This window comes from Zalophus californianus, chromosome 5 (assembly GCF_009762305.2).
Source record: "Zalophus californianus isolate mZalCal1 chromosome 5, mZalCal1.pri.v2, whole genome shotgun sequence".
NCBI lineage: Eukaryota > Metazoa > Chordata > Mammalia > Carnivora > Otariidae > Zalophus > Zalophus californianus.
In genome coordinates this window covers 88,860,146-88,875,296 of record NC_045599.1, presented here as the reverse complement: position 1 = coordinate 88,875,296, position 15,151 = coordinate 88,860,146, and the positions used below count along the sequence as shown (strand labels likewise).

The 15,151-nt window shown below is 46.8% G+C and overlaps 1 protein-coding gene across 10 annotated transcripts in view; it reads right to left on the bottom strand.

Annotated features, from left to right (window-relative positions):
• Positions 1-14,814, bottom strand: part of FAM193B (family with sequence similarity 193 member B) — a 32,283-nt gene extending 17,469 nt beyond the window's left edge. For 4 of the 10 annotated variants that reach the window (XM_027605060.1, XM_027605059.1, XM_027605062.1 and 1 more), the window contains exons 1-2: positions 14,516-14,814; positions 390-632 (exon numbers count right to left, since the gene is read on the bottom strand). In XM_027605060.1, the coding sequence (XP_027460861.1) occupies positions 390-632; positions 14,516-14,725 (453 nt within the window). In that variant the 5' untranslated portion in view covers positions 14,726-14,814. Of the gene's footprint in view, positions 1-389; positions 633-8,067; positions 8,129-13,464 lie in introns of all 10 variants that reach the window. The other 6 variants (XM_027605065.1, XM_027605066.1, XM_027605063.2 and 3 more) reach the window with 6 other exon arrangements.
• Between the last annotated feature and the right edge of the window lie 337 nt (positions 14,815-15,151).

The window sequence follows — 15,151 nt, the reverse complement described above, 5'->3', positions numbered from 1 at the left end:
CTAACTGAGGCACATGGTCGACCCTCAAACCAACCTTTGCCATCCGTCACATACTGGTTGGCTTTTAAGCTGTCACAGGGCTGAAGGCAGCACAGTGACACAGAAGGGGCAGAATCTCCATCGACAACACCTATAAACAGGCACTCACACTGCACAGGCTCTCCTCAGGGGGAAGGGGGCTGCCTGCAGCCTCTCCGTTCTTGCCCCGAGTGTGAACCCAAGCCACTACTGCTGTGTGGATACAGCCCAGCAGCCACTCAGTGCCTGGGTGCAGGGGTTGCCGGAGGAGTGCCACCTGAGAGGGCAGGGAAGGAACAGCTCAACAGCCTGATCTCTCTGGGCAGGCAGCCCACCTGCATTCAGGGACCCCCTTCTCAGCCGTTACCTACCGCCACTGCATGCTCTCGACCTGTCTGCCTTTCATCTTCCTCCATGCTCTTTCGGCAACTCTGGCAGACCCATAGAGGCATCTCGCCTAGGAGATTCTTGACAAGCTTTGGCATGAAGTCAGGGGGCAGCTTCTCACCCTGCAACACCAGTCCGTTTTGGGAAGGGCCTTCTTCCCAGCCTTTGCGTTCCCGATGACATAGCAGGCAGCAAGTCTGCACAGACTGGGTGGAGGTGGGGGGAACCTGTCCAACAGACAGAAACAGGGTTTCCCAGGAGGGGAAAGGCTCTGCTTAGAAATAATATTAACCATACTAATAACTTCACTTATTATATGCCAGGCACTGGGTTAGGCACTTTCTATACATAATTTTAGTCCTTGTAATAGCTCTGCAAACTAGGTGTTACTTTGTTTTATTTTTTAAGACGAAGGAACAGATTTCGAGAAGTTAAGCAACTTGCCCAAGGTTATAGAGCTAGTGAGTGGCTGAATTAGGAGTTGAACTCTGGTTGACTTCAAAGCTCATGCTCAAATGCCCTACAAAGGTTAAAGGAAGGTCCCCTTCCTTCTCTGATATGTCTGGGAAAGGCCACAATTCTTGAGCGGTCTGTGCAGTCCACAGACCAATCCCCACCTGGGGGTTGGGGAGATCCTTCCAGTTAATGTTGAGTTTGGGAGAACGCGCGTGGCTTTCCTGAAAGCCGCACAATTCCATTAGGATCACAGCAGCATTTTGGTGGAGGGGTGTGCATAATTCATCAGAAAGCATTAATTCAATAGAAAACTGAGTTGGAGAAAGGGTAAAACAGACCCTGGTGCTTCTGAGAGGCAGTGAGGTATGGTGAAAAGACCTGGGCTTTGGGGGTCAGACTGACCCACATTCTAATGCCAGCCTGAGCACACATTAGCTGGGTGACCTTGAGCAAGTTATTTGACTTCCTGAGCTCTGACTTCCTACCTACCTTGCAGAGTTGATACGAGACTCAGTGCATAAACAGGGAAAGTGCCTAGCCCCGTGCATGCTCAAAGCATAGGCCCAATACCCAGTAATTATTACTTGGACTTTTTTTTTCCTTCTAGGACAAATGACAAAGAAATATAAGACTACAGGTTTTTATGTCATATTGAGGGGTACTGACTGGGAGACTGATTACATTTAATGACCCCAATTCGTGGCTTTCCTATATTCTGCAGCTTCGGAAGGCAGCTATGCTCACCACTATACCACGAATGCCACCGCTTCCAGGGCTATTCTGTAACTTCGTAGAACCCTCTCTGACACTGGGGTTGGTCATGTCACTTTCTTTGGCCAATGGGATGTTAGCAAATTTGATGCCAGCATAAGCTTGAAAAGTTATGTATGCATTTCTACTTGCTTCTTTGCATAGCTGGGCTTGCTCGCTCTTGCACCTCTGCCTGCCATGAGAGCATGACCAGGCTAGCTGCTGGAGAGATGTGAGAGACGTGTGGAGAAATCTGAGTCTTCCTCGCTGATGGGCCAGTGGATCACATACATGAGTGAGGCCAGCTAAGATCAGCCAAGCCGGCCCCGATCGACAGAAACGCCCAGTTAACCCAGAGACTCATGAGAAATAATAAATAGTGTTGTTTTAGCCACTAAGTTTTGGGGTGGTTTGTTACATGCAATAGTTGTATTAACTGATAGACCTTCCAAACTTACCCACCACTAGGTAACAGATGTTTGCAGAGGCCTAAGCAAAGGAATAAGGGTACCATCCTCATCCTACCATGAAAATAAATGCCATCATCTTTCTCGAATAAAATCACCTTCTCACAATAAATTGGCATCAGGGTATCCTTAAATCTGTAATGTTACAATTACACTGACCTGGGTCTCTGGTTTCTAGAAAAAGAAAGGAACCAAATAGTACCAGAAGCATAATGAAACATCTGGGGAAGAACAAGAACACTGGAAAAGAAAAAACCAGAGAGAGAGAAATCCTATATGTGGAACCTATGTAAGATACTGCCTAAAAGGTTTCTGTCAAGGGAACGTTTCAGTGGACAAGGCAGCTGCTTAACTGCAACTGTAAAAGGATAGAGCTTCTAACCCACTGGTGGTATCTCATGGAAAGGGCGGGAGATTGATGGAGAAGGATGGTATTCAGAGAAGTCAAGGAGGCCTTTTTGAGAAGTGTACCCAGGAAACTTTTCATAGCTATAAGGTGCCATAGTAACTCCAGAGGGAGGAGATGAGGCCAACATCCAAGTCCCTTTCCCTGTGCTGATGGTGACCATATTCTTAAGGAAAACACCAGGACGTGTAGTTTTGCTACAACAGAGTTTCATTTCATTCGGGTATTAGGTTCTAAAGTTACTACATAAGAGGAAAATCTTGTCTGAGTAAAATTATTCTGAAATTCTTTGTATGGCCTGTGATGTACAGTACATATAGTTTTGGCACAACCAAAATATCAAGTGTATAACATATATGGCAATGTTCAATAAGTGTTTTTTTTTCTTTTAAAAGCATACACAGAATTCTTTATAAGTTGAACATGTGATCAGTGTGATTTGTACCTAGTGCTAAAGTGCTTGTGGGAGGCACCGGGTACAGTGGAAATGACACTGGCTTTGGCACTCATCTTGGGCCTCCACCACTTACCAGCTATAGGATGCTGGGCAAGTTCTAGTCTCTGTCTCTTCATCTGTAAAATGGGATTAAGTTCTACCTTGTAGGGTTGGCTGTGAACTTGGAATGGACAAAGCACCTAGTCCAGTGCCAGGCCCGTAATACGATGCCTCAACATATGTTTCTAATTATGAATATGATGGGAGTGATGGAAAACATTTAAAATCAGGACTAGGCTTGAAAAATATAGAAAATACGGTCACTATATTTTGTAAGAATGCAACCATCTTTCGTGTGGAATGAATTTAAGGTGACTTTTAGACATCTTGATCTCCGCCCTCTACCCCATAAAGTCATTCTTTAAGTTCCCCAAATATTCTCTGTACTCTCCTATCCCTACCTCATGCCTTTGCTAATGGGGATCCTCTGCTTCAAACCCCTTCCTTCCCAAGTTTACCAATAAGTAGCTGGGCAGGGCTTAAACCCAACCTCATCCAAGCTTTCCCAGGGAGTCCCTCTTGTAATTCCTCTCCCCTCCCCATATCTCCACGGCACATTATGCCTTGCTTACAGCCTCTGTGCCTTCCACTTTATTTATTTACCTGCATTTCCTGTCCCTTCTATTACGTTGCACTCCTAGAGGGCAAGCATCAGGTCTGATTCTTCTCTGGATCTCTCACAGTGTAGCACAGGGCATGGGATCAGCTGGGCACATAGTGGCTAAATCAGATTTGTTAAGTATCACTATGGCAGTACAGCTTAGCAAGACACTGCTTGAAATTTTGAAATTTTTGCTTCTCACAGAGAAAGGCCATCTCCCTACCCTGGACCTTCACCTGGATGGTTCCAATCTTAAGTGTGGAAGAGTGGAAGATCATGTTCCTTGGGGATTACAATGAGATGGCCTCATTCATGGAAATAATGTGGCTCTTCCTAGAGCCAAACTGGTCCACATAATAAATGAGATTAGCCATCAATGGAAGCAAATTTACAGGACAGGCTGTCTTTCCAGTTAAAGGGAGAAAAAACAGGGCCTGGCAAGCTAATTAAGTCCTAACTGAAGCCGGGATGATACTACCTACACTGCATAAGGTTGCTCAAAGAATTAAGTGACATTAGAGATGCAAAACTTAGCCCAAGGGTTCCATGCAGTAGACAATCTATTACCTATGCCCTTTGGCCATTCTGTTCTTAATAAAAAGCTACACTGGAATCTAGTTATTCACTGTCCTGAGTTTGGTATACCTGAGCTCTTTCTGGGCCACAATTCTTGGGGCTACTCCCAAAGCTGTTTTAATCCTAAGTCTTGGTGTCTGCCCCTGGTGGGGCCCGGGGATTTTTTTCTCTGACATTTTCATTTTTACTGACAGAGGGTGGTGAGAATCCCGAGACCTGGAGATGTTATATTCAGTCAGTACTACCACTATTTCTGCAAATTTTTGCTTTGGCAGAGAAAAGCTCTTGGTTCAGAATTCCCTGTGACTGCAATCTCCTGCCATTTTTCAAATTCCTGGCAATCATGATCCCTTATGCCCTGAAGTCAACTCAGGCTTTCAACTAGCTATTCTCAACTGGCATTTTTAACATCAGGCATGGTATTCCCACACAGGAACATGAACAATAAATGTTTATCGAATGAATGAAACACCCAACCATTTTTCTTCATCACAAAGCCTAGGGAACTGATCCTTAAACCCAGCAGCCCTGGGCAACAATTACTCCTTCTCACTTCAATTTAAATTTCAGAGCCTCTCCAGATAAAGGTCTAGTCCTAAGTATAAGATGGGGGAAAGAGCAAGGAAAGATTCTAGGGTTTTCTAGATTTAGGATCTGCTCAAAAAAGCTCCAAGATTAAATTCTGCTTCATTCTAGGCAAAACCAGCATCTCTGAGAGTGTGGGGTTACTCACACAGGGGATCCATGTTTTAGCATGCACATCCCCAGGGCAGTCAAGGAGCCAGGTGAACCCTAGACTGTGGCCACTCCCAGCCCAGGGGACTGGCATGTGCAGTCATTAAAATCATTATCTCTGCTCCTTCACTTGACCAGGCCCAAGACTTTTCTGTCTTGGCCTGAGAAACATGCTACAGTATTCTAGATTTTCCTGGATAAGAGTAGTTAAAATCAAAGGAAAAGGAAGCCAGTTTTTCTCATGGAACATCATTTTTACTCAAAAGAATGACTGACAAACTGGTTATTCAGACTTGGAAACTGCCAGACATTTTCTCAAAAAATGGAACAAAATGAGCCCGTCACTTCAAGGAAAACAACTTTTTATTTGTGGCCAATGACAAAATTCAAGCTTTCAGGCAAAAATCAGAATTTTGGAAATTTGAAAATTAGAATTTTGTATCCATCATCATGAACTTAACAGCTTCCCAATACTTAAAGACTTTTCTGGTGAAAATGGTGGTGATATTAACAAATGTAGTCTTTTAATACTGTAAAATGAAATGGAAAAACATTTGGAAGAGCTGCATAACTCAGTGAACCTATTTTCCAAATGAGCAAAGCATGATGTTTTAGAATCATGCATTGGTAAAAAAAAATCCATTCAAAGTGCTAGATAAACCAACAGATTTTTAATGTAAATGAGTACAAAGACTTCACTGATATAGTCTCAGATTCCATATTGCAAAGAATATCAGCGATCACCTGGAAAGGCTATGAAAATACTCCTCCCTTTTCCAACTACATTATCTGTTTGGGGCTAGATTTTTGAAAAATATACTTCAAAACAATGTACTGCAACAGATGGGATACAAAAACATATATGAGCATCAGCTCCTTTTTATTAAGCCAAAGAAATCTGCAAAAATGAAAATGAGACCATTCTATTTTTTTTTGGAAAATGTATTTTCATTAAAAAATTATTCATGTTAACATGATAGGCTTAATACTGTTATTCTTAAATGAATCAGTCAACAAAACATTTTTAAGCTTTCTCAGTTTTAATACTTAATTTGGTAAATATCAATAGATAAAACCAACAAAAGAAAGCTCTTTGGGGTCCTCAGTAATTTTTAGGAGTATAACAGGGCCTCAGACCAAACACTTTGAGAACTGCTAATGTAAAGCCTCTAATGGTGCCTGTCACCTGGCGGGTGCACAATTAGCAACAGTGATAGTTAACAATGATACAGTTCATGGCATATCTGGACAGCTCTTTAGGGGCATGAATAAATTTTCCATCTCACCTTTCTGTCCACAATTTGGGAACTGCTGGGGAATAATCCAGGTCACTAGACCAGGCATCTATCAAGGTCTGCTCTGAAGCTGGATCTAATATCCAGCACTAAACTTGCTCTTATTCCTCTCATGGATTCCTTTTAATCCCAACAGTATGTATGTTTGTAGAGGATTCCCCCAAGACATACGCTGTATCTAACCAGTGGCCCTGCAACAGCTTCCAAATTCTATTCTGAAATGACCCCATTAGAGCACTCTATTCTCAAGGCACCCAACTCCAAGAGCCTCCCTGTCACCAAGGCAGACAGGACAACAGAAGCAGCCAAAATTCCCTTCTAGAAGCAGAGAAAAATGATTAATCCCTAGCCTAGCAAAACTCATCAGCCCAGTCATTGCCACTTACTCTTCCATCCACCCATTCATTTCCTCATTCAATGAACATGCTCAGAGACCATTCTCATTGTGTTAGGTGCTGGGCAACATCAAACAATATAGAATCCCTGCCTTAAGAACACATGCTTAAACCAGGCAGGTTCATGCATGGGGTTGTTAATGCTCCCAACTCCTAGACGCCTCATTTTGGAGAATCAGGCAGGAACACAAATTTAAAATAACACACAATTAAAATTAATGTAACAAAATAATATACAAATTAAAATAACCATCCAACCAGGACAATAGGCTTCTCTAGTTCATGTAAGCTTATTATGTGCCTTCTCACGTACTTAACCAGTTTGAGGATCTCCTTCCTTTAGCTCCTCTTCCTACCTTGTTCTCTCTTTAATCTGGCTCCTTTCTGGTTGAGCTCACTACCAGGACACCTTCTGGCTCCTGTGTTTCATGACTTGGCCCCAGTTGACCTCTCCATGCTTCATTTCCATGTGTAACACCTGACAATCTTAGGTTCTATCCATACTGCTCCTCCGATACACCTTGCCCTGCAAACCTCAGTGTCTCAGTTCTACTGCTCAGCAAATCTGTACTCATGCCCTAAGATCTTGATCAAAGGTTAATGCGGTTTTTGCTGGACCAGGGTATGCAGAACTAATTCTTTTAGTATAGCACCTATTACACTGTGCCACAGACACATTCTGTCTGCCCCAAACCCCTGGCGGAATGAGAACTCCTTGGGGGCAGGGAGTGCATCTTAGTCATTTGAGTGTGCCCAGGAACCTAGGCTTGGCATGGAACTGACACATGGTAGGCGTTCATCGAATAAATGAACAAATGCTTAAAGCCCACCTGGCTCCATTTCAGTTGCTCTACACAAAGGGTAGAATCTAAAGACAGCTGAACTAGCCCTTTCCTGGATATGCCATGCTAACAGCATAGCTCTGTCACTCTGGGTCACTGATGAAAGGGTATCAGTGCTAAAGTTAATTCTTAAGAAGGTGATATAACTGCACCTCAGTGCCCTGGAGCTTTCACCCAAACTCACACTCAGGCTGTTGGCTCAGTTCCTTCCTGAAAGAACAGCTGTTTTACACCAGCTGGTTTGTGCAGAATCCTCTCTGGTTGTATAAGCTCAGTCAAGGATAGGGCAGTGAGTCTCTCTGACCCCAGTGGTCTTCCATCCCCCTCCCCCAAAGGCTGGCTCATCTGTTGAACCTGCTTCCTGGGTACAATCAGCCACCGAAAGGCCTAAACTACAGTTACTAACGTAGAACTTCAGGCAAACCATATTACCTACTCTGTCACCCCAGTACAGATTTCGCATGGGTGGAAGAGTATGAACTTTGGAGACAGACTGTTGTGAGTTCAAATCCCAGTTCTGCCATTTCAGTAAGATCTTGATTACTCAATTTCTTTGAGTCTCAATTTCCTCATTCATGAAATGAGAATAAAACCATACTTCACAGAGTTGTGAGGACAGAAGGAAATAAATTATGTAAAGTACCTGGCCTGGGCCTGGCACACAGTAGGTGCTCAATACCCGTTAGTTTCTTTCCTCTTCTGTCCTGGAAGAAATGACAGGGAAACTTACTAAGTGAGACTTGCCCAATCCAAAGTTATTACTTGAAGCACAGGACAGAGGACTAGACAGGTGACCTTCAAGGCCCCTTTATACCCCCCCATCCACGATTTCTGGCTACAACTTCCTAGTAAGACCCTTCAGTATTTTAGGGCCCTTCTTTCTACCTTAAGTTTCCCTTTATCACTTTTCAGAGTAGATGAAGAGGCCTATTCATTTCAGAATGGAGGGGGAACCACAAAGGGAGATGGAGAGCTGAGAGCCTTGAGGAGGGACTAAAGGGAGATGACCTAGGACTGCAGCATGTTTATCCACCTACAGGTTGAAGGATGAGGGGGCGGGGAGCATGGGCACAGAACCAAAGGGTGCAAACACAGGGCCATTCCTGGGACGTAAGACCTCCTCTCCTCAGTCCTTTTCTGCTCTGCACATTCTGCCAGGAACAACCATTAACCACTTTTTCCCCTAATACCCATTTCTTTCCCCAAATACATAAAGCACTCACACCTTCACTCATGCTGTTCCCTCTGCCTCTTCCTTTTTAGGCACAGTTTGGGTGTTACATTCTCCTAAGTCCATAGGCAAAATTAACTGTGCTTTGCTCTGGAATGTCCTAACATTTCTTACATATCTCTTGAATAGAGCTTATCATATATGTATCCCAGTTTTTGAAATCTGTCTTCTCCACAACACTAAGAACACTGAATGGCAGGAACTGTGCCCCATGACTGACTGCATCCCAATCGTTCAGCAGAGATGGCAGCACCAAATGGGCATGGGGTAAGCCTTTGGATACACAAAGGAAGATTAGCAGTTGGAGAGTATCATTAATGGGGCAATAACTGGAGAACGGGGAAAGTCTGTTTTTTGTTTTTAAAACTAAGGCTGTTTCTATTCCTGCTTATGGAAAAGCTCCCCTCTCTGGGAAGCCCCATTCTTTGAAGAATAGCCTAGGCTTCCGCTAAGCTTCCCCATGCCACCCTCAACTCAGCATTTCCCAGACCCAGCCACACAATAGAATCACCTGGGGCAGTTTAACAACCACAGATTCCTGGGCTCCAGACCTAGAGACTCTGATTCTGTAGGTCTCGGACAGGGTCCAGCAAAGCACTGGGGATCTGATGATTAGTTACGCTGGGGTGAGGGAGAGGTAGAATCAAGCAATCACAGCTGCTTCTTCACTGAGACTGCTTTCTCTCATGCTATCAGAGAACACCCAAGATCATGTTCACTTTCTTATTTAAAAGCTTTCACTGATGGGGCGCCTGGGTGGCTCAGTCGTTAGGCGTCTACCTTCAGCTCGGGTCATGTTCCCAGGGCCCTGGGATCGAGCCCCACCTTGGGGTCCCTGCTCCGCGGGAAGCCTGCTTCCTCCTCTCCCACTCCTCCTGCTTGTGTTCCCTCTCTCGCTGTGTCTCTCTCTGTCAGATAAATAAAATCTTAAAAAAAAAAGCTTTCATTGATTCTTCACTGTCTGCATGATAAAGCCCAAATTTCTGGTGTGGTTTTGTAGAACCCTGCTAACCTCTCCAGCCTGACCTCATGCTACTCTGCTGGAGTTGGGCAGTTCTCGCCTCTGGGTCTCTATATTGCTTTTTTTTGTTCAGGTACTTTCTCCCACCTTCTCCTCTAAAGGAACTTCTACTCAACCTTGAAACATCAGTTCTGAGAAGTCTTTAGCTATCATCTCTGTGCCTCTTTAGTACCAAGGATCTATAATAATCATGATTACCACTTGTGCTAAGTGCTTGACATGCAGTACTTGCTGCCCTAATGGGAGCCTGGCATCACCGTCATACATGTGAAAAAACAAATTAAGAAGGCTAAAACTCTTTCAAAGGCCACATACTAGGACCTGGACTTGAACCTTAACTCAGAGGAAGTGATGCTCTTCTAGCCTAACTACAATTAATATATACATGTGGGCAGGGACTGATTCACCTCTGCATCCCCAGCTAGCCCAGGGCCTGGCACAGATCAGGTGTCCATTAGTGTTTGCAGAATAAATTAACACCAGGTCAGGTGAGAGGGAGACTGGGTGTGGTGTGTGCGTAATGGGCCTAAATGAATGAATGATGGCCAGCCTGGCCCAGCAGTAGAGGCTGGTAAGAACAAAGTGGAAGACACCTAACTTTTACTTCTTTTATTATAATTTGGTTTAACAGCCACTTATTGAGCACTTAAGGACCATGCAACAATAAATACCCCACAAATGAATTAGAACATGGCCCCTGCTCTCAAAAATTCTAGGTTCAGTATATAAGGTTGTCAGGCTACCAGGTATTAAGCTTGTAATTTTAGCAAGTAAGTCTTCATCTTCAAAGGCCTTTTAGGGGCGCCTGGGTGGCTCAGTCGTTAGGCATCTGCCTTCAGCTTGGGTCATGATCCCAGGGTCCTGGGATCGAGCCCTGTGTCGGGCTCCCTGCTCGGCGGGAGGCCTGCTTCTCCTTCTCCCTCTCCCTCTCCCCCTGCTTGTGTTCCCTCTCTCGCTGTATCTCTGTCAAATAAATAAAATCTTAAAAAAAAAAAAAAGGCCTTTTAGCATTTCTACATTGTGAATCTCTACTGGCTTACAGAGAAGAACCAGAGGTGGCAGGGACTCCCCCCCTCGGTATCATCTCCTACTACTTGCAATGAAAGTGGCCAGGCTGGGTGGGCAGTGATTTTAAGGGGGAGGTCCCTTGGTATAGGGACTATCTTATTCATCTGTGTGCCCGAAATAAAAGGCCCTGGCACAGAGGTCATAATGCTTGTTGAGTGGATTAAACATAATGAGATGGTTTCAATAAAGATACTGACTGATCCTCTGTTCCAGTCTCTTGAGGGAGCAGTTTTAACTCTGAGCAGTGGGGAACCAGGTCTCTAGAGTCTCTCTAAACTGTGCTGGGCAGGACTCAGCAGGTGCTGTAGAGAGATGAGAGATGGGAAGGGCAGGATGAGCTCAAACAGCTCCAACTGCTGGTTTACGGTCTGGCATGTCTCCTGAGGGTTTACTGAGTATGCACCTGGACTGCAGGCTGAATGGTCCAAGAGAGACCAAAAGACAGACAGCAGAATTGGCAGGTGAGAACACTCAGGCTTTGGATGGACATCTGGCAGTTCCCACTATCTGACTCCTGCTCTTGCCTCAGGAGCCTCGATGTACTAGGTGCTACGTGGGTTGCTCCACATTCTCTTATGATGTTGCTGATGAGGCTTAGAGAGAGGAAAAAACATGCCCAGGGTCACAAACCCAGAGACTGAGCTTGGGAGTTCACCCCAAGTCTGGAATACTAAACACTATTTCTCACTACTGCCTTATTCAGCTGCTTTAAGTTTTTTTTTTTCTTTGCTAATAAGGCAGTAACTGTTTTAGTCTTATTTAGGAAATGAAGATTTGGACTGTTCGCGAACAGATCAATATAGTTTAGTGACCTGAAACAAATGGAAGTAGGGACTTTTGGGATCCCAAATAGGCCAGCTCAAGGTCCTGCCTTTATATGTGAACAAGTTATGCAAATAAGCAAAGGGGACTGGATGGAACCAGCATGGCTTCAAACCTCAACTCAGGAATCACGGCTCTTCCAGCCTAACTGCAATTACTGTATACATGTTCTCTGGACCATGAGCCCTTTGTGGGCAGGGACCACATCTGATTCACTTCTGCATTCCCAGCTAGCGCAGAGCCTGGCACAGATCAGGTGTCCTTCGTACCAGGGGCAGACACTATTCAGAGACTGCAGATTACTGCCTTACCGCAATGTGGGCCCAGCAGCACCAGATTTTGAGAGTTTTAAGAAATGGCACAAGTCCAGTTTGTGGGAATCTTTTGGTTTTTAAAAAATTGCCTTAAATCAAAACAAAAACAAAACAAAGTGTGACTTGGGACTTTAGAACTTGTCTGTGGACTACAAGTGGTTCTGTTTGCCATCTTTGGCTTCAGTTTGGCCTGCAACACTGAGTTTCCCCTTACATATGTACCCACTCTGTGTACACAGAGAATTTTAAGTGGCAGTGGGAGACACAGATCCTCACCAAAGGCACGCTAGTGGGCAGAACAATGACCCCACCCCTTTCAGCGGGTGCTTTTCACCAGGGCACAAAAGCCTGCTTCTGGCATTGAGAAACCCCCTCCCCAGCAAAAAAGTGGGGTACAATCAGAAGAGACTTTGTCAGTTTGTTTCACCTCTTTGTGGCTATAGTATTTAAAAAAAAAAAAAAAAGCCTTGTTAAATCCCGCACAGTACAGAAGAGTGTCCTTTTTTGGAGGGGCACGAGGCACCGGAGACCTACAGTGGGAGTTATTTGAGCAAATGCTTGCTGAGTTTCTGTTTCTTCATCTGAAAAATGGGGAAACAGTACTTATATCCTTCAGTTCATTCATTAAACATTTGTTAATCACAGGCATAGGGGTACAATAGTGACTGACGTGGTTCCTGCACTCTCAGAGTTTATGTAGCAAAAGCAGACCAATAATTAAACCAATAGTTAACTCATCACAATTGTACTAAATGCTGAGGAAAGAAAAGGGCTGGTGGGAAGATTAGAAGTATGGTATATAAAGTGTCTGGCATGAATAAATTAATGGACTGGCAGGTCAAGCAGTGGAGCAGATAATGAAGTTTATAGCTCTTAGGAAAGCTGTGTCCTAAATAAAAACTAAAGAGTTAAACCATTATCCAAAATTCTGGCCATGAATACTATAGCCTAGCTAAGTGGCAGGGGACCCTAAAGTTTTGCTGGTGAGTGGAAAGGAGAGAAGACAACAGCTCCCCTGGCTCTCCCTACCTTAATGCTCCCCTTTTGGATAACAGCATTCCCAGGGTGGCCCAGAGAAGAGAAAGAGGAAAGCTAGAGGGGGAAGCATGTTCAGGGTCTAAAATCAGACCAGGCAAGGGCGGAGTCCAACCTGGTGAGTTGTATCCCGGGGTAGGGGGTGGGGGTGAAGGTGAGGCTTCTGACACTAAGTGGTGACATTTTCATTAATTAAAAATCTTATCGTGATATGAAACACAAAGGAGACCAGCATTGAAACTGGGTTACAATAAGCACAGGTTCTCAACGGATTCATTCTCTCTCTCATTCACCTAGTTATTTCTACTCAGTGTCAGCAAGGCCCAGGGCTAGGCATGGAGGATCAGAGATAGATGACATAGTCTGTGCCCCCGTGGAGTTCACAGTGCAGTGCAGGAACAGATACATCAACAGAATGTCTCAGTGAAGAATGGGGAATGCTACCAAAGGAAGCACAAGGGGCTGTGGGCACAAAGAGGGCACCTCACGCAATTGGGAAGGTAGGGAAGGCTTTCTGGGAATGGTACCCCAAATGGCATCCCCACTCACATGCACAATTCCAGAGATTCTACTAGAAGGCTGTCAAGAGCCATGCCTTCTGGCTGCACCAGCCTCCCAGAGTCCCCTGCTGCCCGATGCAGTGTCTGCAGAGCCAAACGCATCTTCCGCCACGCCTCATCCTCATCCGGCGCTGCATCCGACCCTCCAAGACTCCTGCAGGAGCCTGCCTTCCTTGGCAGGCTCAGCCAAAAGACCAACTCAAAACTCTTTTGTCAGAGCAAGCTTAGGGCGAGCCACCCAGCCCCAGGTGCCACAACCCTCCCAGAGCAACTGTGGCTCATGCCACCCCGGGCTCTCAGTGAACACTAGCAGGGTACCTCCCATTAACTCCTTTGCTCAAAATAAAGTGACCTTCTTCCAGGTGACAAGCTGGAAGCTTTGCTGAGTCCTGCTACTGCTCACTCGCGGCAGGATTCACCAAACCCAGGGATCTGAGGGTTGGGGTGGGCCACCTTGTTGGTCAGAGGTATACAGGGAAGAAAGGGCAGGTTTTGCTAGTTTACACTTCGGTGCAGGCGCCCCACCAAATAGTCTTCTGGGCAGGGAGAGGCGGGAGGCCACAGGAGACATATGCTGGGGGCACACAGCTGCTCAGGGGGCAGTGGCTGCAGGCAGTGAGGGGAAAGGGTGGGGCCGCTCCCGGGGTGGGGAGAGGGAAGAGGCTGCAGCCTTCCAGGCCACAGCGCCCCAGGCTGGCCTGTGGGTAGGTGGGGGAGCAGGTGGGCCCAGGGGGAGGTGAAGGGCAGAGAGCCGAGCTGTGGCCTCAGGAGCACAGCCCAGTCCCAGTGTGGGTATACGACCAGAAGGTTTAGCCCCTGCTCCAGCCCGGAGGCCCCGGGAGAGGGCAGGCAGCTCTGGTCACAGGACAGGACGGACCATGCTTCGGCTTGGAGAGAAGGGTCCAGCCTCCACTCCCGCCTCAGGGGAGATAGCCTCAACCCCCAGCCAATGGAGGATGGTCCATCCCCAAGCTCACCCCGGCCCCGCTCCCAGGAGGGGAAAGTGCCGGAGCAGCCGGACTCCCCTCGCTCGCTCCTACCTGCGGTCCGGGCGCCAACTTGGGCTCGTCCTCCTCCCTGGGGCCGTCGCGGTCCGGCTCCACGGGCGCCGCCGGGGGCCCTGCACCCGCTCCCGCTTCCAGGCTCGGCGGCGGCGGGGGCTCGGGAGCCTGGGGCTTCTGCTGCCCCGCGGCCCGCATCCGCTCGCGCCGACCCGCGCCGCCGCTCGGCCTGCTCCGCCTCCGAGTCATGCTGCTGCTCGCGCCGCTCCCTCGCTCCACTCGCGCCGCCGCCGCCGCCGCCGCCGCTCCCCTCTCAGGACAACAGCCAATATGGCGGCGCCCGGCTCCCCCCTCTGCTGCTGCCAGCAGGTCATAGGGCGCGGCGTCCGCGCCGCCGCACTAGCCCCCGAGGCTGCCTGCGCCATTTTGAATAAGGTCACCACTTAAAGTTCTGTGAGAGTAAGAACCTGGCGGACTCGCGGGATGCGACCTGCGCCGGGGAAGGGTGGGCATTGTGGTAACCCTACGGCACGGCCCTGGGCGCTTAATAATTGTTGAATGGATGAGTGAATTAATTAACTTCTAGAGTACTTTCACACCCACCATGTGACTCCTCGCACTCACGCGGCAAGGCGGGTACGGTCGTTCCCATTTTGCGGCGGACAAAATCGAGGC